Consider the following 17,545-nt stretch of genomic DNA (forward strand, 5'->3'; position numbering starts at 1 on the left):
CTGTGTATGGACAAACCTCACATGTTAGAAATGGTAAAACAAGTGTGTGTGTGTGTCTGTGTGTGTGTGTGTGTGTGTGTGTGTGTGTGTGTGTGTGTGTGTGTGTGTGTGTGTGTGTGTGTGTGTGTGTGTGTGTGTGTGTGTGTGTGTGTGTGTGTGTGTGTGTGTGTGATTATCAGGTGATAGTATGTGGAATGATCCCTGGAATGTCCTGAAAGTCTTATAGTAATGAAGAAACCATTCTAAGTTTCCTTTGTGTAAAAATCAATGTGAATCTACAAAGTATTATATTTTAGATAAGAGTACAAGGAGGATGTATGATGTGTAAAGACAGCAGAGCTACAGGAGACAATGTTATATGGAAACATTTACAACACATATTAAATAGATGTTGTATTCTTATGGTTAACAATGCTTCCATTGAAAGCCAAAGTAAAAGTAGAAAATAATGATGATTTATGTTACAGTATTTGCAGCATTTCTAATTATATACATAGCAGAAAAGCAAATCAGTGGTAATGAATGTGAGGTGTGTGTGTGTGTGTGTGTGTGTGTGTGTGTGTGTGTGTGTGTGTGTGTGTGTGTGTGTGTACCTTTAACGATCTAACTTCCAAAAAATATTACAATAGAATGTTATGTCTTTTCTTCAGCAACACAATAATAGGTATCTTCTCACACATGAGTGACCTTCCCTGCAAGCAGCAGCAGCAGCTTGAGGGCAAAGTCCTTGTAGTTTCACCTGTCTCTGTCCAATCACACAATGCAGGTCAAAATATTATTTACGGTTTAGGTCTTCTGAGCAGGTGCTGCACACACTCCAACTTGCATAAACTACTTATCTTATCAATACAATGAACCAGTTCTTCTGGCAAAGTGAGTCAATGACTGAAACAATGAATCACAATAAAGCTTCTCTGAACAATTGTACCAAAACACCATAAGCCAGTGTGGTGTGGCAGATGACTCAATATCCCCTAACCATTAAAAATCAGCTTTTTCTATCATTCTCTGTGGCTAAAAGTAACAATAAAATGACTAGCCTCTTTAACATAACAATTATGGTTGATGCATGTGGTACAAGGGAATGATGTCATAATTTATGTTCCCTTCCCTTAAGAGTAGAATAGTGTGCTCTGAAAGTTGATTCTTAATGTAAGGATTCTCTGACTATAGATAGAGGTATGCAGTCTTACACACAACATTAAAATGCATATACTTAGAATTCTAGTGAATTTAGAAATCTTCTATCATGTGAAACAAAAAAGTAACATAATTTCACTGTAAGTTCAAATGAAGACTTGGGAATCATCACATTTCCTTACTACTTTATTTGAGCTTCATAACCTGCAGGTGAACATGTTGGTCAGAGTGGGGTGGCACACACCTCACCTCTGATTTGTTTGACATACTCAAACTAACGCTCTACTTGAGATTTGTCACCAGCAAGAGGCTTTTTATCATTTAATGGCTTGATGACTTATTGATATGGTTAATTTCTCCATCCAGTTACCACAGAAATAAGACAAAAATAAACTTATATTAATTCACTGGGATTATAATCTAAAAGATTTGTAAAATTAAGAAGAAAGAGAGAGCGAGTAAAAAAGATTCAGTTACCTATATTAAATACTACAATACTGTACAGAGTTTGAAGGAAAAGTCTTGTAAAGTTACCACCATAAAGCACACCATGGAACTTTACCGAATGAAGGATGCACAGCCTCCACCACAGTGACTCCAGTTAGGGCAGCTGGTAGCAGAAGGAATAGTTAGGAGGAGGAGGAGGTATTGGAGGAGGGCTGGAGGGAATGGTGACCCCCTCTGCATCCAGCAGCCTCAGCTTGATCTCCATGTTAAGGAGGATTTCCAGATCTGCTATAGTCTGTGGGCTTGGCATTGTCTGGCCTGTGAGGTGAATGTATGAGTTTAATCTTGAGCCTAAATTTTTTGTCTTTTTTTTTTGCATTTATAGAAACCTGGCATTGTTTTATGCAGTTAGAACGTGATTTTAGAATTAACTTTTTTTTACATTAATCATTTTTATATTTTCTTATCAGCAGGTATGATATTCTTCCTTAACCCTAACATTTCAATACATTTACAAATTTAACTGAAACTTGGCTTTATCTTTCTGCAATCAGCCAACACAATTCCAAAATTAATTTATTGCACTTACAATTTCCATATATTCTTATGAGCAGTATTATTTTCTACCTCAATTGTATTTTTCTTTTTTTTTTTGTTATTTTATAGTTTAAAACTGAACTACTTATATTACCCCTTTCAGATTATCTTTTAAAAGTTTCAATCTTCTTCCCTAATTTATCAAGGTAAGCACAATCTCTCTCCTTATGATCTGTTTTCATGTACAAATTCTGACAAAAAACAAAATTAGTTGCCCAATACCTCCTGACTCAAAAAGCTACTCTCATGCAAAGACCATAGACACTTACGATGGAGGGCGTTCAGTCCATCAACCCAGTAGTTGTAAGTCCTCTCATCTGGTGCCACAAAGTCTACACTGGTCGTCTCACCAATCCCTGTACTGTCCAGCAGCACAGAGAAAGCCAGGTTGACAGGATTCTTCTTCCTGCAGGAGCAAAATTGTGTATACCATAAGTTACCTACAACATAAGTCTCTCCCACTCACAAAATCTCCAAAAAGTAATTCCCTCACTGACAGGTTAGGTTTCACTTTTTTGGTATGGGTGGAATTAAAGAGAGTGAAATTTTCAAGGAGTCTTCATGAGTGGAATCTACATAGAAGAGTAAATCTGCAATGCTACACAGGCAAAATTTCACCTTATTGACATGCAAGGGATAAATAAAAACTTGGAGGCACCTCCTACTTATAGAGGCTTGTTAAAGAAATAGGCGACAATATCAACTAGTGGTTAACAAGATGGCATTGAAAGCTGTGCAGGATTATCTTCCACTCTCGTAATGAGAAAAAACATACTGAAATTATAAAGCATGCATGATCTGTATGATTTATCCATTCAATATTCTAAACTTTTCTTAACATATTTTCAGTAAAATCACTAAAGATGCTCTAAAATAAGGAACACTTTAGTTAAAATACATGTTAGTTAAGGAACACTTTAGTTAAAATACATGTTAGTTTAACTACTCATCTAAATGTAGCCCAATGCCAATAGATCCTAACAGATTTCTGAGACACATAAAAAAATAAGCTTGATCCCACAAACTGTGAAGATGACACTCACACTGCTTTTTCTTTCATGTGTGGACACTCCTTTCCTGTCACCACACTCTTGATGTCTGCAATGCTGATCTTCTTGCCCAGCTCATCTAAACTAGGGACAGACTTTTCATCACAGTCATCGTAGTGGAGGAACTTGTGGTTGGGGGAAAGTCGACAATATCTGAACTTGTCTTTTGCCCTCTGCAGGAGTTAAAGCTGAATCAACAAATTAACACAAAGCACACTACCAAGCAACATCCATGACATTTCACTAATAAACTGCCATGATGATGAGAAGTAAATTCTTACAAGAAAATAGTAATCTCATTACATACCCATTTTCCATAAGTGTGCTACAGATTCTAAATATATATAGGTAGTTGAAGAAATCCATATACATAAAAACAGAGTTAATTCATATTTTTTTTCATCTTGTATAAGTAAAAGTTTCCCAAAAACATAGGGTGGCACCTAAGGAAAAGCTGAGTGAGGAAATCTAACTCAATGAAAAATAAATTACTGTACAAGGTTAACTCCAAAAAATAATAAACAAAAGAATTCTTGGCACTTTTGATATAGTTGTTTTTACACAATATGGGAGAAATATTGTAAAAGAAAAGTCTTGCACAACAACTTGCACACAACAACTTCAGCACAACCAAGAGTGACAATGGAACTCTGACACTCACCACTCCTCGGGCAATCTTGAACCTGGTCCCCTCCACCAGGAACCTGAGGCGGTGCTGCTGGATTAGCTCCAGGATGTCTGGCTCCAGGGCGCGGCGCAGCTCCCTGGGGATGAAGGGCAGTCACAGCAACATAATACAAAGGAAAACAATGTTGATTATAAAATGACTGAACTTCATTAATGTAACTGCTGATTTTTTTTATGGAACTCGGTTTTTTCAGCAATCACAATCTAACATATGAAACAACAAATTTATCAAAATATACATTTCTCAATTTACGTAAAACTGTAGTCTCTCAACTTACTAATTTTACTGCAGATTTTTATGAAACTTGGCTCTCTGTTCAATTAAAATTTAACATCTAAGAAAGCAGCTAGATTAAATACATATTTCTTAACATAATCAGCATTCTTTTTATACATGAGATGACACCAAAGAAGGAACAAATAAGGATGTTCTTTACCAGGACTTCACCAGTGAGATAGATTAGAATACATATTTCTTAATACAATCAGCATTTTCTTAGTAGCTTTTCCTGAATATGTCACTATGGTTGTGTCATCAGCAAATAAAAACTGACTCACTTCTTTTTTTCCATTAATCAGTTCCATACATGAATACACTGGTGTGTTAGAAGCAAGACTCCTCAATGATCAGCTGATTATGGAAGTATGAATGTGAGAATTAAAAAAGCAATATTAAATGATACTTAATAAACTAAACAGAAAGAGAGAGAGAGATAGATACTTGATTGGAGGCGCCTGCATCTCCTGCTCCTCGTTGTTGAGTCGTTCCTGGCGCCAGATTTCAGCAATTCCAGCATAGGTTAGGTTGTTGATTTCCTTCCTGAATTCATCTAGGGTTGAGGGTTGCTTGAATATTGAGCGTTTGATTTGTTCCTTTACCACACTCACCACCTTGCTAGGAGGTTTAGGTCCATGTTAGAAGCAAAGTGCAATTATCAAAATGTAAAGAATTTTAAAGTCATCATCATTTCATTTTACATTCTTATTTTCTCTTACGAAGTTGGTCAGTTCGTGTATTTGGGTCATTGCAAAACAAATTATTTTATGACCATGTATGGTAATTTATTTATACTTGCCACCTGCAAAAATATTCACACACATCTGTTTTGTATGAATTTGTTTCCTACCATACTATAATTTGCCATCTAGAAAATTAAACCCATGCATTGTCTTAATTTTGACTAAGAATATAATCTAAATTGAAGAAACAATATTTGGGAAATTTGTGTTCTGGCCTATGATGTAATTTCATTTTACATAAAGCTGGAAAAAACACATACCAGAGTCTTCCATCACATCACCGACTAAGATTAAGTTAAAGGCTACACCACTTACCTAAAATCTTCCGTAGTGGCTTTCATCTCCTTCCAGGTTTTGTTAAGGAGGACAATGCAGATGGAGAAGAGTTCCTCAAACATGCAGTCATGGGAGAAGAACATTGGGTGGTAGTTCTGGCCTTGCTCAGTGGGCACATCTCCTATCTGCAGTGGTGACAGTAATGGTGTATTTGTAATGGAAATGCAAAGCAGTATTCATATTCTGTTTTTCATTTTTTCATTGTTGTTTTTCTCTGAGGATGTTTATTTATGCTGGTCATAATGATCAAGGAAATAAAGAATTTTCCTACAAATCTGGGTTAAGCTGTTCACATCCTACTGACATCCTCACTTACAGACTGGACAACATAAATTTGTTTAAGACCACTTAGAAAGTGAAAAGACAGGGTACAAGTAAACGTGTGCAAAAGAGCCTTTAGTAATGGGATAGCAATTGAAAAGGCAAGGAGGGTATGTTTGAACAGAGAGAGAGGTAGAAGGGCTTCTGCCATGGTCACCCTCTTGAGGAATGATTGCAAAGGAAGTGAGATCAGAGAAACAGATGTAGAATAATGATGACATCCAATGACTAATGCCTTTAACATAATCAAGAATAATCATCATGAATATAATAAATGACAAGTACTACCAAAGCATCAATGTTACTTAATCTTTCCCTAATGCTTACATACATACCTTGAGAATTTCACAGAGTAGTTTGGTCAGTTCTATACTGGCACGGCCAAATGGACACTCATGGGAGTCCGCTCTGTAGCAGTTCTCTAGCACCAGCTTTGCATAGCTGTAGGTACAAAACATAATGCTGTAGGCAGCTGACTACTTGATGCCTTCTTGTATACAAGTCTAATCTTGTAACTTTTTACTGTCACAGAGTACTTATTCTCTGCTAGGGGAAAGCTGAAGGTAAATGTTACTGTGAGAAAGGGGATGGTTCTCAAAATGATATGAGACAAGGTGGTTGATTTAATAAATCCTTATACATTGAAAATAAAGGAAGTGAAGAAATTTCAATAGTTAGCAACAACTTGGTATAAGTATAAGATCATGAGGAGGAAGGTAAGAGAAATGCAGAAAAGTCATAAGGAGGCTGAAAGGAATCATAAATGGAAGGAGGATAAGTATGGAAGGTAAAATGAGTATCAACCTTCCAGCAATGACATATGCACCAGACATTAATATGGAAAGCACCACAACAGACACAATTACAGTAATAAACTTTTGAATATGAAAAGAGAGCAACAACAAGTGGTTCACACAGCCAGTGTGGAGCTTACTGGTCTGAGTGGTTCCGGGCAAAGTAGATCATGTTGTCCAGGGCAAGCATGCCAGGGGGAGTGTCCTTGAAGTCCTGGGCTGGATTTATGTCATTTTTGAAACCCAATTTTTTGTACTCCTTTTTGTACTCAGGTCTTCGTGGAGTAATGCCTGAGGGAACCTGTTGGTGAGACAAAGCATAAATACTAATACTGATGAGAAGTGGAAACTGTGAAATAATCTGTTTCCAAATCAATACAAATATGTCCTTAAAGGACACAGTAAACAATCAGAATAATATACTGACAGTAAACCAACTAGTATTAGTAAAAATTCTAACGTGCTGGGCATCCCTATGCTTGAATATCACTTGCTTGAATATCACTTTGTTTAGATGTTACTTACTGAAGGTAATTACAAACTGAGGTGAATTTAAATATATTTATTGCTGGCAATATATTGTTGTGCCAGCTTTGAGAAATTACTGAGTCACATAACAAATTCCATGTTAATTTCAATGTTTCTTATCACCATGAGCACCGAGATATATGCCTTGGTATTCCGCTTCTAGCGTCTGGTATACACCATCCGTCCTTACATTCTGCTTTATTTATATACTAAAGATCAGATGCATTTGATATTTACCTCTCCATCTGACTCAAAAGCAATCTTTCTTAATTCTTTGATTTTCTCTGTTGCATCCTGGTCATTCACGTCCATGGAGGTGTTCATGCGCTCCTCATACTGGTTCAGGAGGAGCTGCTCCAGCACATACAGCTGGTGTGCCAAGTCTGACACACTTGATGTGCTCTGCAATAAGGTGAAATGCTTAGGATCTACATGCACTTATTAGACTATTTACATACATATTTCCATTTTTCTAATAATGAAAGATCAGCCATGGGCTAAAAAAAACAATCTTCCAATCTTAGGCTTGTCACTCAATTGGCATTCCTTAAAAGTTAAGGAGAAGAGAGTTCCAACCAATATGGCCACTTTAGTTCTGGAGGCGTCTTGATACTCATTTCTTGAAACAAATTTACCTCACAGTAAAAGGGTATAAGAAAAATGGGCAGTGGGTGAAATTGGATTATAAATGGTACTACCTTCCTTAGCGAGTATAAAATACAAACAAAAGTATAATAATCCTAGACTCTACTGATGTTTTTCCAGTGTACTATTGTAGGGTGAGAGGAGTGACTGCTTGGCACCCACCTCATTGTGCATAAGAACTATATTGTTATAGATAATGGTGCGGTGCTGGCGACTGGTGAGGCTGGCACTCCAGTACCTCTTCTTCTGAGGCTCTGACTTCTGGATGAGTGCATTAACCAGAGCCAGCACTGCCTGATGAATTTCACCTTTCTGAAAATTCAACAATAATGTAAATGATGTAAATGATTTATGGGATGGTTTCACAGTTTTTAAGAGTCAGAATTTTTTTTATCTATATACCTCCCTATTTTCCTATTTATGCCATAGTACTCTAAATCATTCAAGAGTACTTCTGAAGAACACAGCTATAAGTCATAAACTAGCTCTTGTACTTTTACTGCAATATTTTGTTACAATCATTGGAAAAATATACCTTATTACTGGAGATGTGGTTTAGCAACTTGGCAATGGTTACTTGCTTTTCAACTATGGTATACTTTCTCTGGCTGTTGAGGACAATGTTCTCTAGGATGGTGAGGGAAGAGTTGAGTGTCCTCACATCAATTGTCGAGGGGGAATTAATATACATGGCAACCTGTAAATAAAGAGTTACAGTGAATTTGATGGGAAAACACCTTCTGAAGAGCAGCAGATCATAGAATTTCAATTTGTGTATGAGGTACTATATATCTTAGCTTATAGGTGAATACTTATATAAAAAGAGGCCATAGTTTATAAGATATAGATAGTACTTAACAATCCATCTTCAGCACATGACCAATAGTTTTGTTATTTTATTAGGCTAAAAGTCATGAGCTGGAATATACAGTAAATGGAAACTTGGACTACTGGTTGTGTATTTACTCTTTCAATGAACGTTTGCTCCAGCTTGTCCCAACTCATTATTCCATGGTCCATCAGCTCCAGGAATGAGGAGAGGATGAGAGGCAGCAGGGGGGATTCTTGCTTGGCCGTCTCCAAACATGTGATCAGAAAATTCATTCCCTGTGGTAAAAAAAATAACATTAAAATTTGAATCCTGCATGAGAAATTGACATAAAAATTCACTGACAATGTAGAATACTAACAAAAGTTTATTCCAAGAGAGAGAAAAAAAATTGTAAACACTGCAAAAGTTCATTCCCTGTGTGGAGACTAGGAAAATAATGCAAAAGTTCATCTCCAATGTAAAAATCAACATAAAACTTCAACTTCCTATGTAAAACAAATTAACAACAAAAAATTTTCATCTTTTGTGTGCAAAAATGAACAATATAGAAGTTTATCATGTACTGAAAAATTAGCCACAAAAATGTTAAGGTCCTGTATGATAAACAGCACAAAAGTTCATCCATTCCCTGCATGGAAAAAAATTAATCTCAAAAATTTACCTCCAGTTTAGAAAAATTAACATAAAAGACCAAATCTTATGAAAAAAGTAATGACACACAAGTACATGCCCTCCCATAATGCACAATCAGGAATCTAGACAATCATTAAATAAAATCAACCTGCAACACAAAGCCAGCTGCCTCACTCACCTGTTTTCCAATGAACTCGTTAGCAAAGGTGGGATCACTGCTCATGCGGACCAGCTTCTCTAGTGCATCCTTTCTTTCCTCAGGTGTCTTGCGGAGTTTCTGTAAAATATCTTCCGCTGTCTTGCCCGCTGAGAAGACCAAGTGGAGCACAGTGCCATCCTGTAGGGAAATAAAGGGTGGATGAGTTGCACTAATTGTTATGTTTCAGTTGTCTTAAACAGTGTTGTCATGAACTCCATTGAATATTTTGTCCAAGCTGACTATAAACTTTTTTGTGGTTTAATGAATTACTGTACATCATACTGAGAGCTCTACAAAGACCACCAAATGGGGATGCAATAACTGGAGATACTGTAATGCTTCTCTTGAAAATTTACAGACTATGACATTATTACTTTGGGCAACTCCTCTGTTGTTGTGGCTAATAAGATAGTGTACATAAAGAATAAAATAAAGTAATAAATAAATAAACAAATAAACAAATAAGATATGAAAATGACAAAGACAACATGCAGGACATCTCAAGAACTAAATTGGCCTTAATTCAGATTTGTTCTTTTCTTTGTTTAACTCTTTTGGGAAACAGCAAATTTGTGGTCTCTTTTCTGTTTTTTTGTGCCCTTAGCAAGTGAACTACATGCAAAAAAAAGAGTTCTACATAACACTCTCCAGCAATTTTTTTTTCTGAGGCCACCCAGTTAAAAAACAACCAGTAGCAGAAAGTAAACAAACAAATAAATAAACAAGTAAATAATAAAATTAATAAGTAAATAAACAAACAGATGAATATATGATGAATAAATTAATTAATAAATAAATAAACAAACAAATAAACAAACAAATGAACAAACACCCAATAAACAAATAAATAAACAAAACAAAACACACTTCTCAAACACACTGCTCTCAAGATTACAACAGTGAGTTCAGACACTTTATGGTGCTGAACATGCTAGATCCGCCTGCCACAGTGACCACCAATGAGAGAGGTCAGCGAACATCCATAAATCCTGTTCTCATGTCGACTCAGTCTCTGTGAGTGAGTCATGCTGAACAAGAGGTAAGGGCAACTCAAGGAAAAAGAACCAAATTGCAAGTAAAATTGTGGTCAGAAGTAGAGTAGCTTTCTGTTTTTACTTGCACTGTGTTTCACTTGAATTGCCCCTTAATCTTAAGCTTAATCAAGCTTTTTCTGCACCAAGTGTTCCCTTACTGCAGAGCAAGGAGGCGCAAGTAGAGGGCGGCCAGTCCTGCTCGACTTGACTAAGTGCTCATCTGTCCTGCTTTTATATACCTTGTCTGGCAATGGCAAGTGACAATCTCCTAACATTTGATGGATTCTTAACAGGTCAAAGGACTTAAGATGAAGAATAAAATGCTAGACAATGCAGAATTCACGTATGGTGTATTACTCAACTATTTACTACGACTATATTATCTGATACTACAGCAATTATAAAAGCAATGAAAGCAATGAAATACTGCTCACCTTTATCTTGCTTCTATTCTTCTCAGTGACATAGTAGACAGATGGCTCCGTGTACTGGAGTGCAAAGTTCTCCGGATGCTCTACCTTCCAGTGGACACACAGCTCCTGAAGGGATGGACAGGAAATGTTCATACATTCTTTCAACTTATGATCTGACATGTGGCAGTGTGCTTTTGTATATTCTACTTATATGAAATGTGATGGACAGTTTTGCAGAATATTACTGGGAAAAATGCTATGGTAGTTGATTTTATTTCTTATTTCCAAATTACACTAAAAGCCTGACTAAATTCTCTGTATTTCTCAGTAGTTTCCCTCTGGTTACAAGAAAAGTAATCTCTGAGGGAATACCATGAGAGAGGCAGATTTCCCAATGATTTTCCACCTGGTCCCTTGATGTTCAGGTAATATTAAAGGGAAAAAATATGAAGTTAACCTACCTGAGTTATGCCAAAGTCCAACTAAGATGCTCTTTCCACTCTTAGTCATTAACAAAGAATAACAATCACCAAAATATCTCAAAGACACTAATGATCATATAGCCATCAAACAATATCATAAAAACCCTAACAATCAAACCAAGAAACTGTTACCTACAAAATATTCACAAGAGCTCATCAAACACAATGTTCTTACTTCAATAAATGCTGCCAGAGGATCCTGTAGACTGAACTCTCCAAGGAAGGGCACAGGCTTGGAGTCCATTGCCCGCATCTCCACCGCAAGCTTGACCACGTTGCTGTCCCGGGTAGGCGCCATCCTTGTCTGCAAGGTGTCCCGATGTCCCGAGAGGCAGCAGCAGAATGGTAGTGGTGGTGGTGGGGGTGAGGAAGAGATAAAGATGCTGACATTAATTATTGTTTTTCTCATAACACAAACACCATTTTTACTGGTTGGTGAAAAAGAGGTAAAGATGATAATATTAAGTAAATGTTTTTATCATTATATAATTAACACAGATGAACATCTTCAGCAATTCTAAAAATTAAGCATTTTCTTCCATGCATTATGAGTTGGCTGAGAGCATTTTCCTATACTGAATAAAAAAAAAAAAAATATATATATATATATATATATATATATATATATATATATATATATATATATATATATATATATATATAAACATTAGAACAACTGACTGAACCACCATGAAGCTGTAAAATCCACATATTTCTGCCATTTCTTTCTTTAGATCCCCCTTTCTGCCTTTCCTGTATCACTGTTATGCATCTTCTTGTAGTCTAAACCAATACCTGCCAGAAACTGTACATTCCACTATATATCTACCACTTCTTTATTTATATCCCATTTCCTGCCTTTCTATACCACTCGTGTATCTTTCAAGCACAGGGAGTCAATTCATTGCGAAGGATAACGCTCACTCCTTTCCCCTATCACTCTAAACCAGGGATTCCCAATCTTTTTGTTCTTCTGTACCTCTTGGATGTCTTTATTGTTTCATATATACCCATAACTAAATTAATAAAAAAAAATGGAATTGTAATATTTTGATATTATTTTATCATTAAATTTGTATGTGTAGACTGCATAGGAATCTTAAAGGTGACAACACCAGTAAAATAAAGTCAAGTAATTTACAAAAAATCTTGATTCATTACATACATACCTTTCTTATAATTATCCACATTGATAATTACGTCCTGTACCTGATCCTTTCAGGCCCAGTACAGATTGTGGCCACGGTTAGTTCTATACTAGTGAAAACCAAATGGTATTCACACTACTCGATATAATTTAGAAGAAAATTTTGCTTACTATAATGAGGAAATTGAAAAAAAATACACAACACTGTGGAATCTGACTGCAGATTACAACACCATGTATTGCACAGTGGTGGTTATTCTCTGAGACCCAGTGTACCCCCTGAAAAGTGCAAATGTACCGCGGAGGTTACATGTACCCGTTGCAATACCCAACCCGCAACAAGACATTTCATTATATTTCTGCTATTTCTACTATTTATTCCTTCGTATTCCCCTTCCTGTCTTTCCCGTAGCCCTTCATATAGCTGTCCTGGGAACTGCTCCACTAAGGGACAACACCCACTTTCATGCAGGCCTGGCTTTCCTTCTCCCCCAGCACTTTTAAGCAATACTCAACAGTGCACACAGCACTGCAGAGCACTGCAGAATTACCTAGATCTGGCGCCCACTTGATGAGAACTGGAGAAATTGTGCCTGCAATAAGGATGAGGCGAACTTGATAGGGACTTCCTGTGAGCCGAGTGTCTTGTTTACACTCAGCGAGGGACACGAGCCTACGGCTTGTTTGCACCACAGGGACACAAGCCTAAGGGAAGGGCTCCATATTATATTATTATTGGTATTATTACTATTATAATGATAATAGTTATTATTATTATTATTATTATTATTATTATTATTATTATTATTATTATTATTATTATTATTATTATTATTATTATCATCATCATCGTCATCATCACTATTATTATCATCATTAGTATCATAATCAATTACTACTACTACTATTACTACTACTACTCTCTCTCTCTCTCTCTCTCTCTCTCTCTCTCTCTCTCTCTCTCTCTCTCTCTCTCTCTCTCTCTCTTTAACTCTTGGAGGTAAAATGAGAGGAGTCGGCATGACGTCACGAATGTGAAGCCAACGCGCTATTGGACCGCTATCGCCCCCATCCCTAGACTCATAACATTACCATCTGAGCAATGAAAGTATAGGGAAACGCCGGTGTACTGTTCCATACTTCCTGTTTTCTGCTGTTGCTTGCAGGCCGCCCAACATATGTGACCATATAACACACACCGTCTTGACCTCACACGGGCAGGACGTGTGACCTTAGGCGCTCTCGAGCAGCCTCGGCCAGCTTGTTGGCCTTCCCCGCCCCCTAGTGTTAGTGACCTCAGTTTTTTTTCTGTTTTCAACTTTTAGCTTTTAGTTTTAGGCTCGACCTGGTGGGATTGTTGTTTTTGTGAACACTTATAGCGAGTGCGTGTCGATACATAAAGAAAAATGTGCGCTTCAGTGCAAACGTACGAACGCAACTACCTCCTGCGTCGTAGGCGAGGATCCGGTTACCCGCCGCCCAACGTGATACAGTGCCTTAAGACCTTGAAACTATTTCGGAACCGAGGATCGAGAGGAGGCAAAAGTGTGGTGCGTCCCATCAAGGTAGTGACCTCCAGTGCCAGAGAAGACCGCAGGGTGGAGAAGAGGGAATACAAACACTTTGAAGTGCCATGTGTGTGGTATAGTCTTCCCTCCCTCCTCTTATTTAATGCAACGTCTCTGGCCAACAAGATGGAAGAGTTCATTGTGACGGTGAGATCTACTTGTGCGGACATTGTGGGGGTTACTGAGGCGTGGCAGATTGTTCCTGAGGTGTGCACGATGCAGGACTACCAGCTCTACCATCACCTCAGGTCAGGACGCAGGGGGAGGGAGTGGCCGTGTTCTGCCACTCTGCCCTCAGCCCCTCACACCTCCCTGTCGATATTCCAGCTGGTGTGGAGGCCCTGTGGGTGAGAGTTACGCCCCCCTCCCATCCCAGCAACACGGCCTCCATCATCGTGTGCGTCGTGTACCACCCCCCACGAGCCGCCACAGCACAGTTACTCACCGCTCACATCATCAACACTGCTGATGCCCTGAGGGTGAGGTATCTTGCCGCCAAGCTGGTCATCTGTGGGGAATTTAACAAATTAGATATCAACGATATCCTACACAAGCTACACCTCACCCAGGTCGTGGACTTCCCCACCCACCAGCAAGCCATCCTCGACCTTATACTGACAGACCTGGGCCAGCAGTACTCGCCCCCCAAGCCGCTGCCTCCCATGGGACGGAGCACCCACCTCTCCATACTGTGGACAACCACACCCACCACCTCGACCCCCGTCAGCTGTCACCAGGACCCACCGCCCCATGCCTGACTCAGCCATGAGGGAGTTTGGGCAGTGGGTGACACAACACCCGTGGACTGAGGTGCTGGATGTGGAGGACGTCCACTTAAAATGGCAAAATTACGCCACCACCACCACAGAAGCCTTCCACCGCTACTTCCCAGCCAAGAGCGTCACAACGCACCCGTCTGATGCCCCCTGGATGACGCCCCGCATTAAAAGACTCATGCGTCAGCGGACCTGGGCGTTCCACTCCTGCCCGGTCCTATACAGGAAACTAAGAAACAGAGTGATCAGGGAGATTAAGGCTGCAAAGGCAAGCTATTACCCAGACAAGATACACCACCTCAAGCTGACTAACAACAGACAGTGGTACGCTAAGATCAAAGCTTTGTGTGGCCTACAAAAGCACACTTCATCTCTTCCTTGCACCTCACACCTTCCTGCTAATCTGGCGGCTCAGGAGATTAACGATCACTTTGCTGCTATCTGTCAAACCTTTCCTCCCCTCCACACCACTCCATTTCCTGCCTATCTTCCCGCTCCCTCCCATCCCCCCAGTGTCCAGGCGGTGGATATATATATATATATATATATATATATATATATATATATATATATATATATATATATATATATATATATATATATATATATATATATATATATATATATATATACGCACTGTACACACGCCTGCACTTATATCATCCAGAGAGAGAGAGAGAGAGAGAGAGAGAGAGAGAGAGAACCCCCAGCTCATTCATTCCTTCTTCTTCTTATCCTCTTCCTATAATTATTGCTACTATTATTACCACCACTCTCCACCTATCCTCCACCTCCATTCCTCCTTCCCCCTTCTTCTCCTCTCCCTCCATTCCTCATTTTTTCTTCCTCCTCCTACTACTACTACAACAGTCTACATATGTTATTGTGGAGCACACCTGGAAATACCTGGAAAAACGCTGGAAATTGAGGGAAATATTGACGAACAGACGCAGACAGGGAGGAGAGAAGGTTTCGGTTTGGGTCCTGATGGTGGGCGCTCTGAACGGAGGAGCTGCAACATGAACTTTATTTAAACCTTAATTTTGGCTATTTTTGGGATTATTTTCTATTTTAGTTGTTAATTCTGGTTTTCATTCACGTTTGAGTATGGAAACACACAGAGGCTTGACTAAATATTGATGTACAAGCAAGGAGGGAGGCAGGAAAAATGTTCGTCTCGGCCCTTATTTTTACGTACAGCAATTAATTTTGAAACTCCTAAGAAGAAAGACGCTCAGACTGGACTGCACTAGATATTCTGACCTGCCATATACTTCATCTAACACACTGAACATCAACGTAGAAAGACTGGAATAGAATGATGTCTCAGGTCTCGGTACCTTGATGACGTCACTGACGACGTCACGCTTCAAAATACGTACGTTAATCCATTTTGAAATTGACCCCTCGAAAAAATGGAACTAGACTGAAATGCTTTATATATTCTGACTTTTCATATACTTTAATAAATACCTGGAACATAAAAACATTTCCTGCCTGATTAATAATAAAGAAAAATCCAAAACACGATCTGTAATTTTTACGAACGGATCTACAAAAAACTTATAATATCGAGAAGGAAAACTCAGCCAAACTAGATTATGCTACACATTCTGAATACAAAAAATCCGTACTTTCCAGATAAATAAAGAAAACACAAATTTTGCGTCATATAATTTTTTTTTTTTAATTTAGCAACGGTCTTATTTTAAATTTGAAAATACGAATAGTTAGACTTGATTTTATTGAATATTATTACTTGCGACACGTTTCTTATATTTTTAAGCCTTAAATGAAACACTAAAGCGTGCTACTAAAAAAAAAAAAAAATGCAAATTTATGAAATGACGAAAGTGCTATTTTAACCGGAAAAAAAAAAAAACAGCTAGACAAGATTTTATTACATACTATAACTTGTTATACTTTTCTATTTATAAATTAAATATCAAAACAATGCAAACTCTACCAATAAAACAAATAAAATGATGATATAGAGCCAAAGTAGTATTTTTGCACTTCTCAATACTTCCTCCTCCTCTCCCCTTCCCCTCACACTCCTCCACTTATTCCTACACAGCGAGCCTTTAAATCACCAGGAAACACCTGCAAAACAGTCGAAATTATGCTTAATATGTGACGAGAAATTGTTACCTTAGCCATGGCTCAGCGGGTGGGGGGTCGGAAGGACTTGGCAAGGCTGGCTAGGTCGGGGCACCAAGGATTCTGTGGTGTGGTGTGGTGTGGTATGATATGATGTGTGGTGGTGGTGTGGTATGGTATGGTTATAACACTGCACTCCCCCAAGCCTAACTGGTGTGTGTGTGTGTGTGGCGCTGATCAGGGATGAGTCACAAAACTGTATAATTGGTGTTTCACCCTTAAACTGCCACTTGGTGTGTGTGTGCGTGTGTGTGTGTTCACTTTGATTTTCTTTGAATGTAATTTTTTTTTTTTTTTTTGTGTAAGAATGTATACATATGTATTTATATATGCACTGTTTGTGCGCTTAGATTAGTGCATGTACTGTACATACATGTGCATGTAGATGGAGAGAAAAAAAGTGAAAGATGGCCTGAAGGTTGATTTTTCTTGATACACTATCACTTAATCTCTCTCTCTCTCTCTCTCTCTTTCATATGATATTATACAATAATGTTCATTTATAATTGATATGGATGATATATACTGTAAATTGTAGTCACTAATGGGACTGACACTACTATATATATATATATATATATATATATATATATATATATATATATATATATATATATATATATATATATATATATATATATATATATATATATATATATATATATATATATATATATATATATATATATATAAATGCTTGGAAGCTGATAAAAATATGGATGTGATAAAAACACTGC

At 37.9% G+C, this 17,545-nt stretch overlaps 1 protein-coding gene across 1 annotated transcript; it reads right to left on the reverse strand.

The window, feature by feature from the left end:
* Positions 1-673: 673 nt before the first annotated feature.
* LOC135111451 (engulfment and cell motility protein 1-like) lies at positions 674-12,976 on the reverse strand. The gene is made up of 16 exons (XM_064024744.1): positions 12,856-12,976; positions 11,333-11,461; positions 10,697-10,801; positions 9,208-9,366; positions 8,531-8,671; positions 8,100-8,261; positions 7,727-7,876; positions 7,157-7,321; positions 6,532-6,692; positions 5,933-6,038; positions 5,256-5,401; positions 4,642-4,815; positions 3,895-3,997; positions 3,228-3,406; positions 2,454-2,590; positions 674-1,905 (listed from the first exon to the last, which is right to left on the reverse strand). The coding sequence occupies exons 2-16, from the start codon at positions 11,453-11,455 to the stop codon at positions 1,742-1,744; spliced, it is 2,175 nt and encodes a 724-aa protein (XP_063880814.1). The 5' UTR covers positions 11,456-11,461; positions 12,856-12,976; the 3' UTR covers positions 674-1,741.
* Between the last annotated feature and the right edge of the window lie 4,569 nt (positions 12,977-17,545).

The sequence above is a fragment of the Scylla paramamosain genome, chromosome 22 (genome assembly GCF_035594125.1).
Source record: "Scylla paramamosain isolate STU-SP2022 chromosome 22, ASM3559412v1, whole genome shotgun sequence".
Taxonomy (NCBI): Eukaryota; Metazoa; Arthropoda; class Malacostraca; order Decapoda; family Portunidae; genus Scylla; species Scylla paramamosain.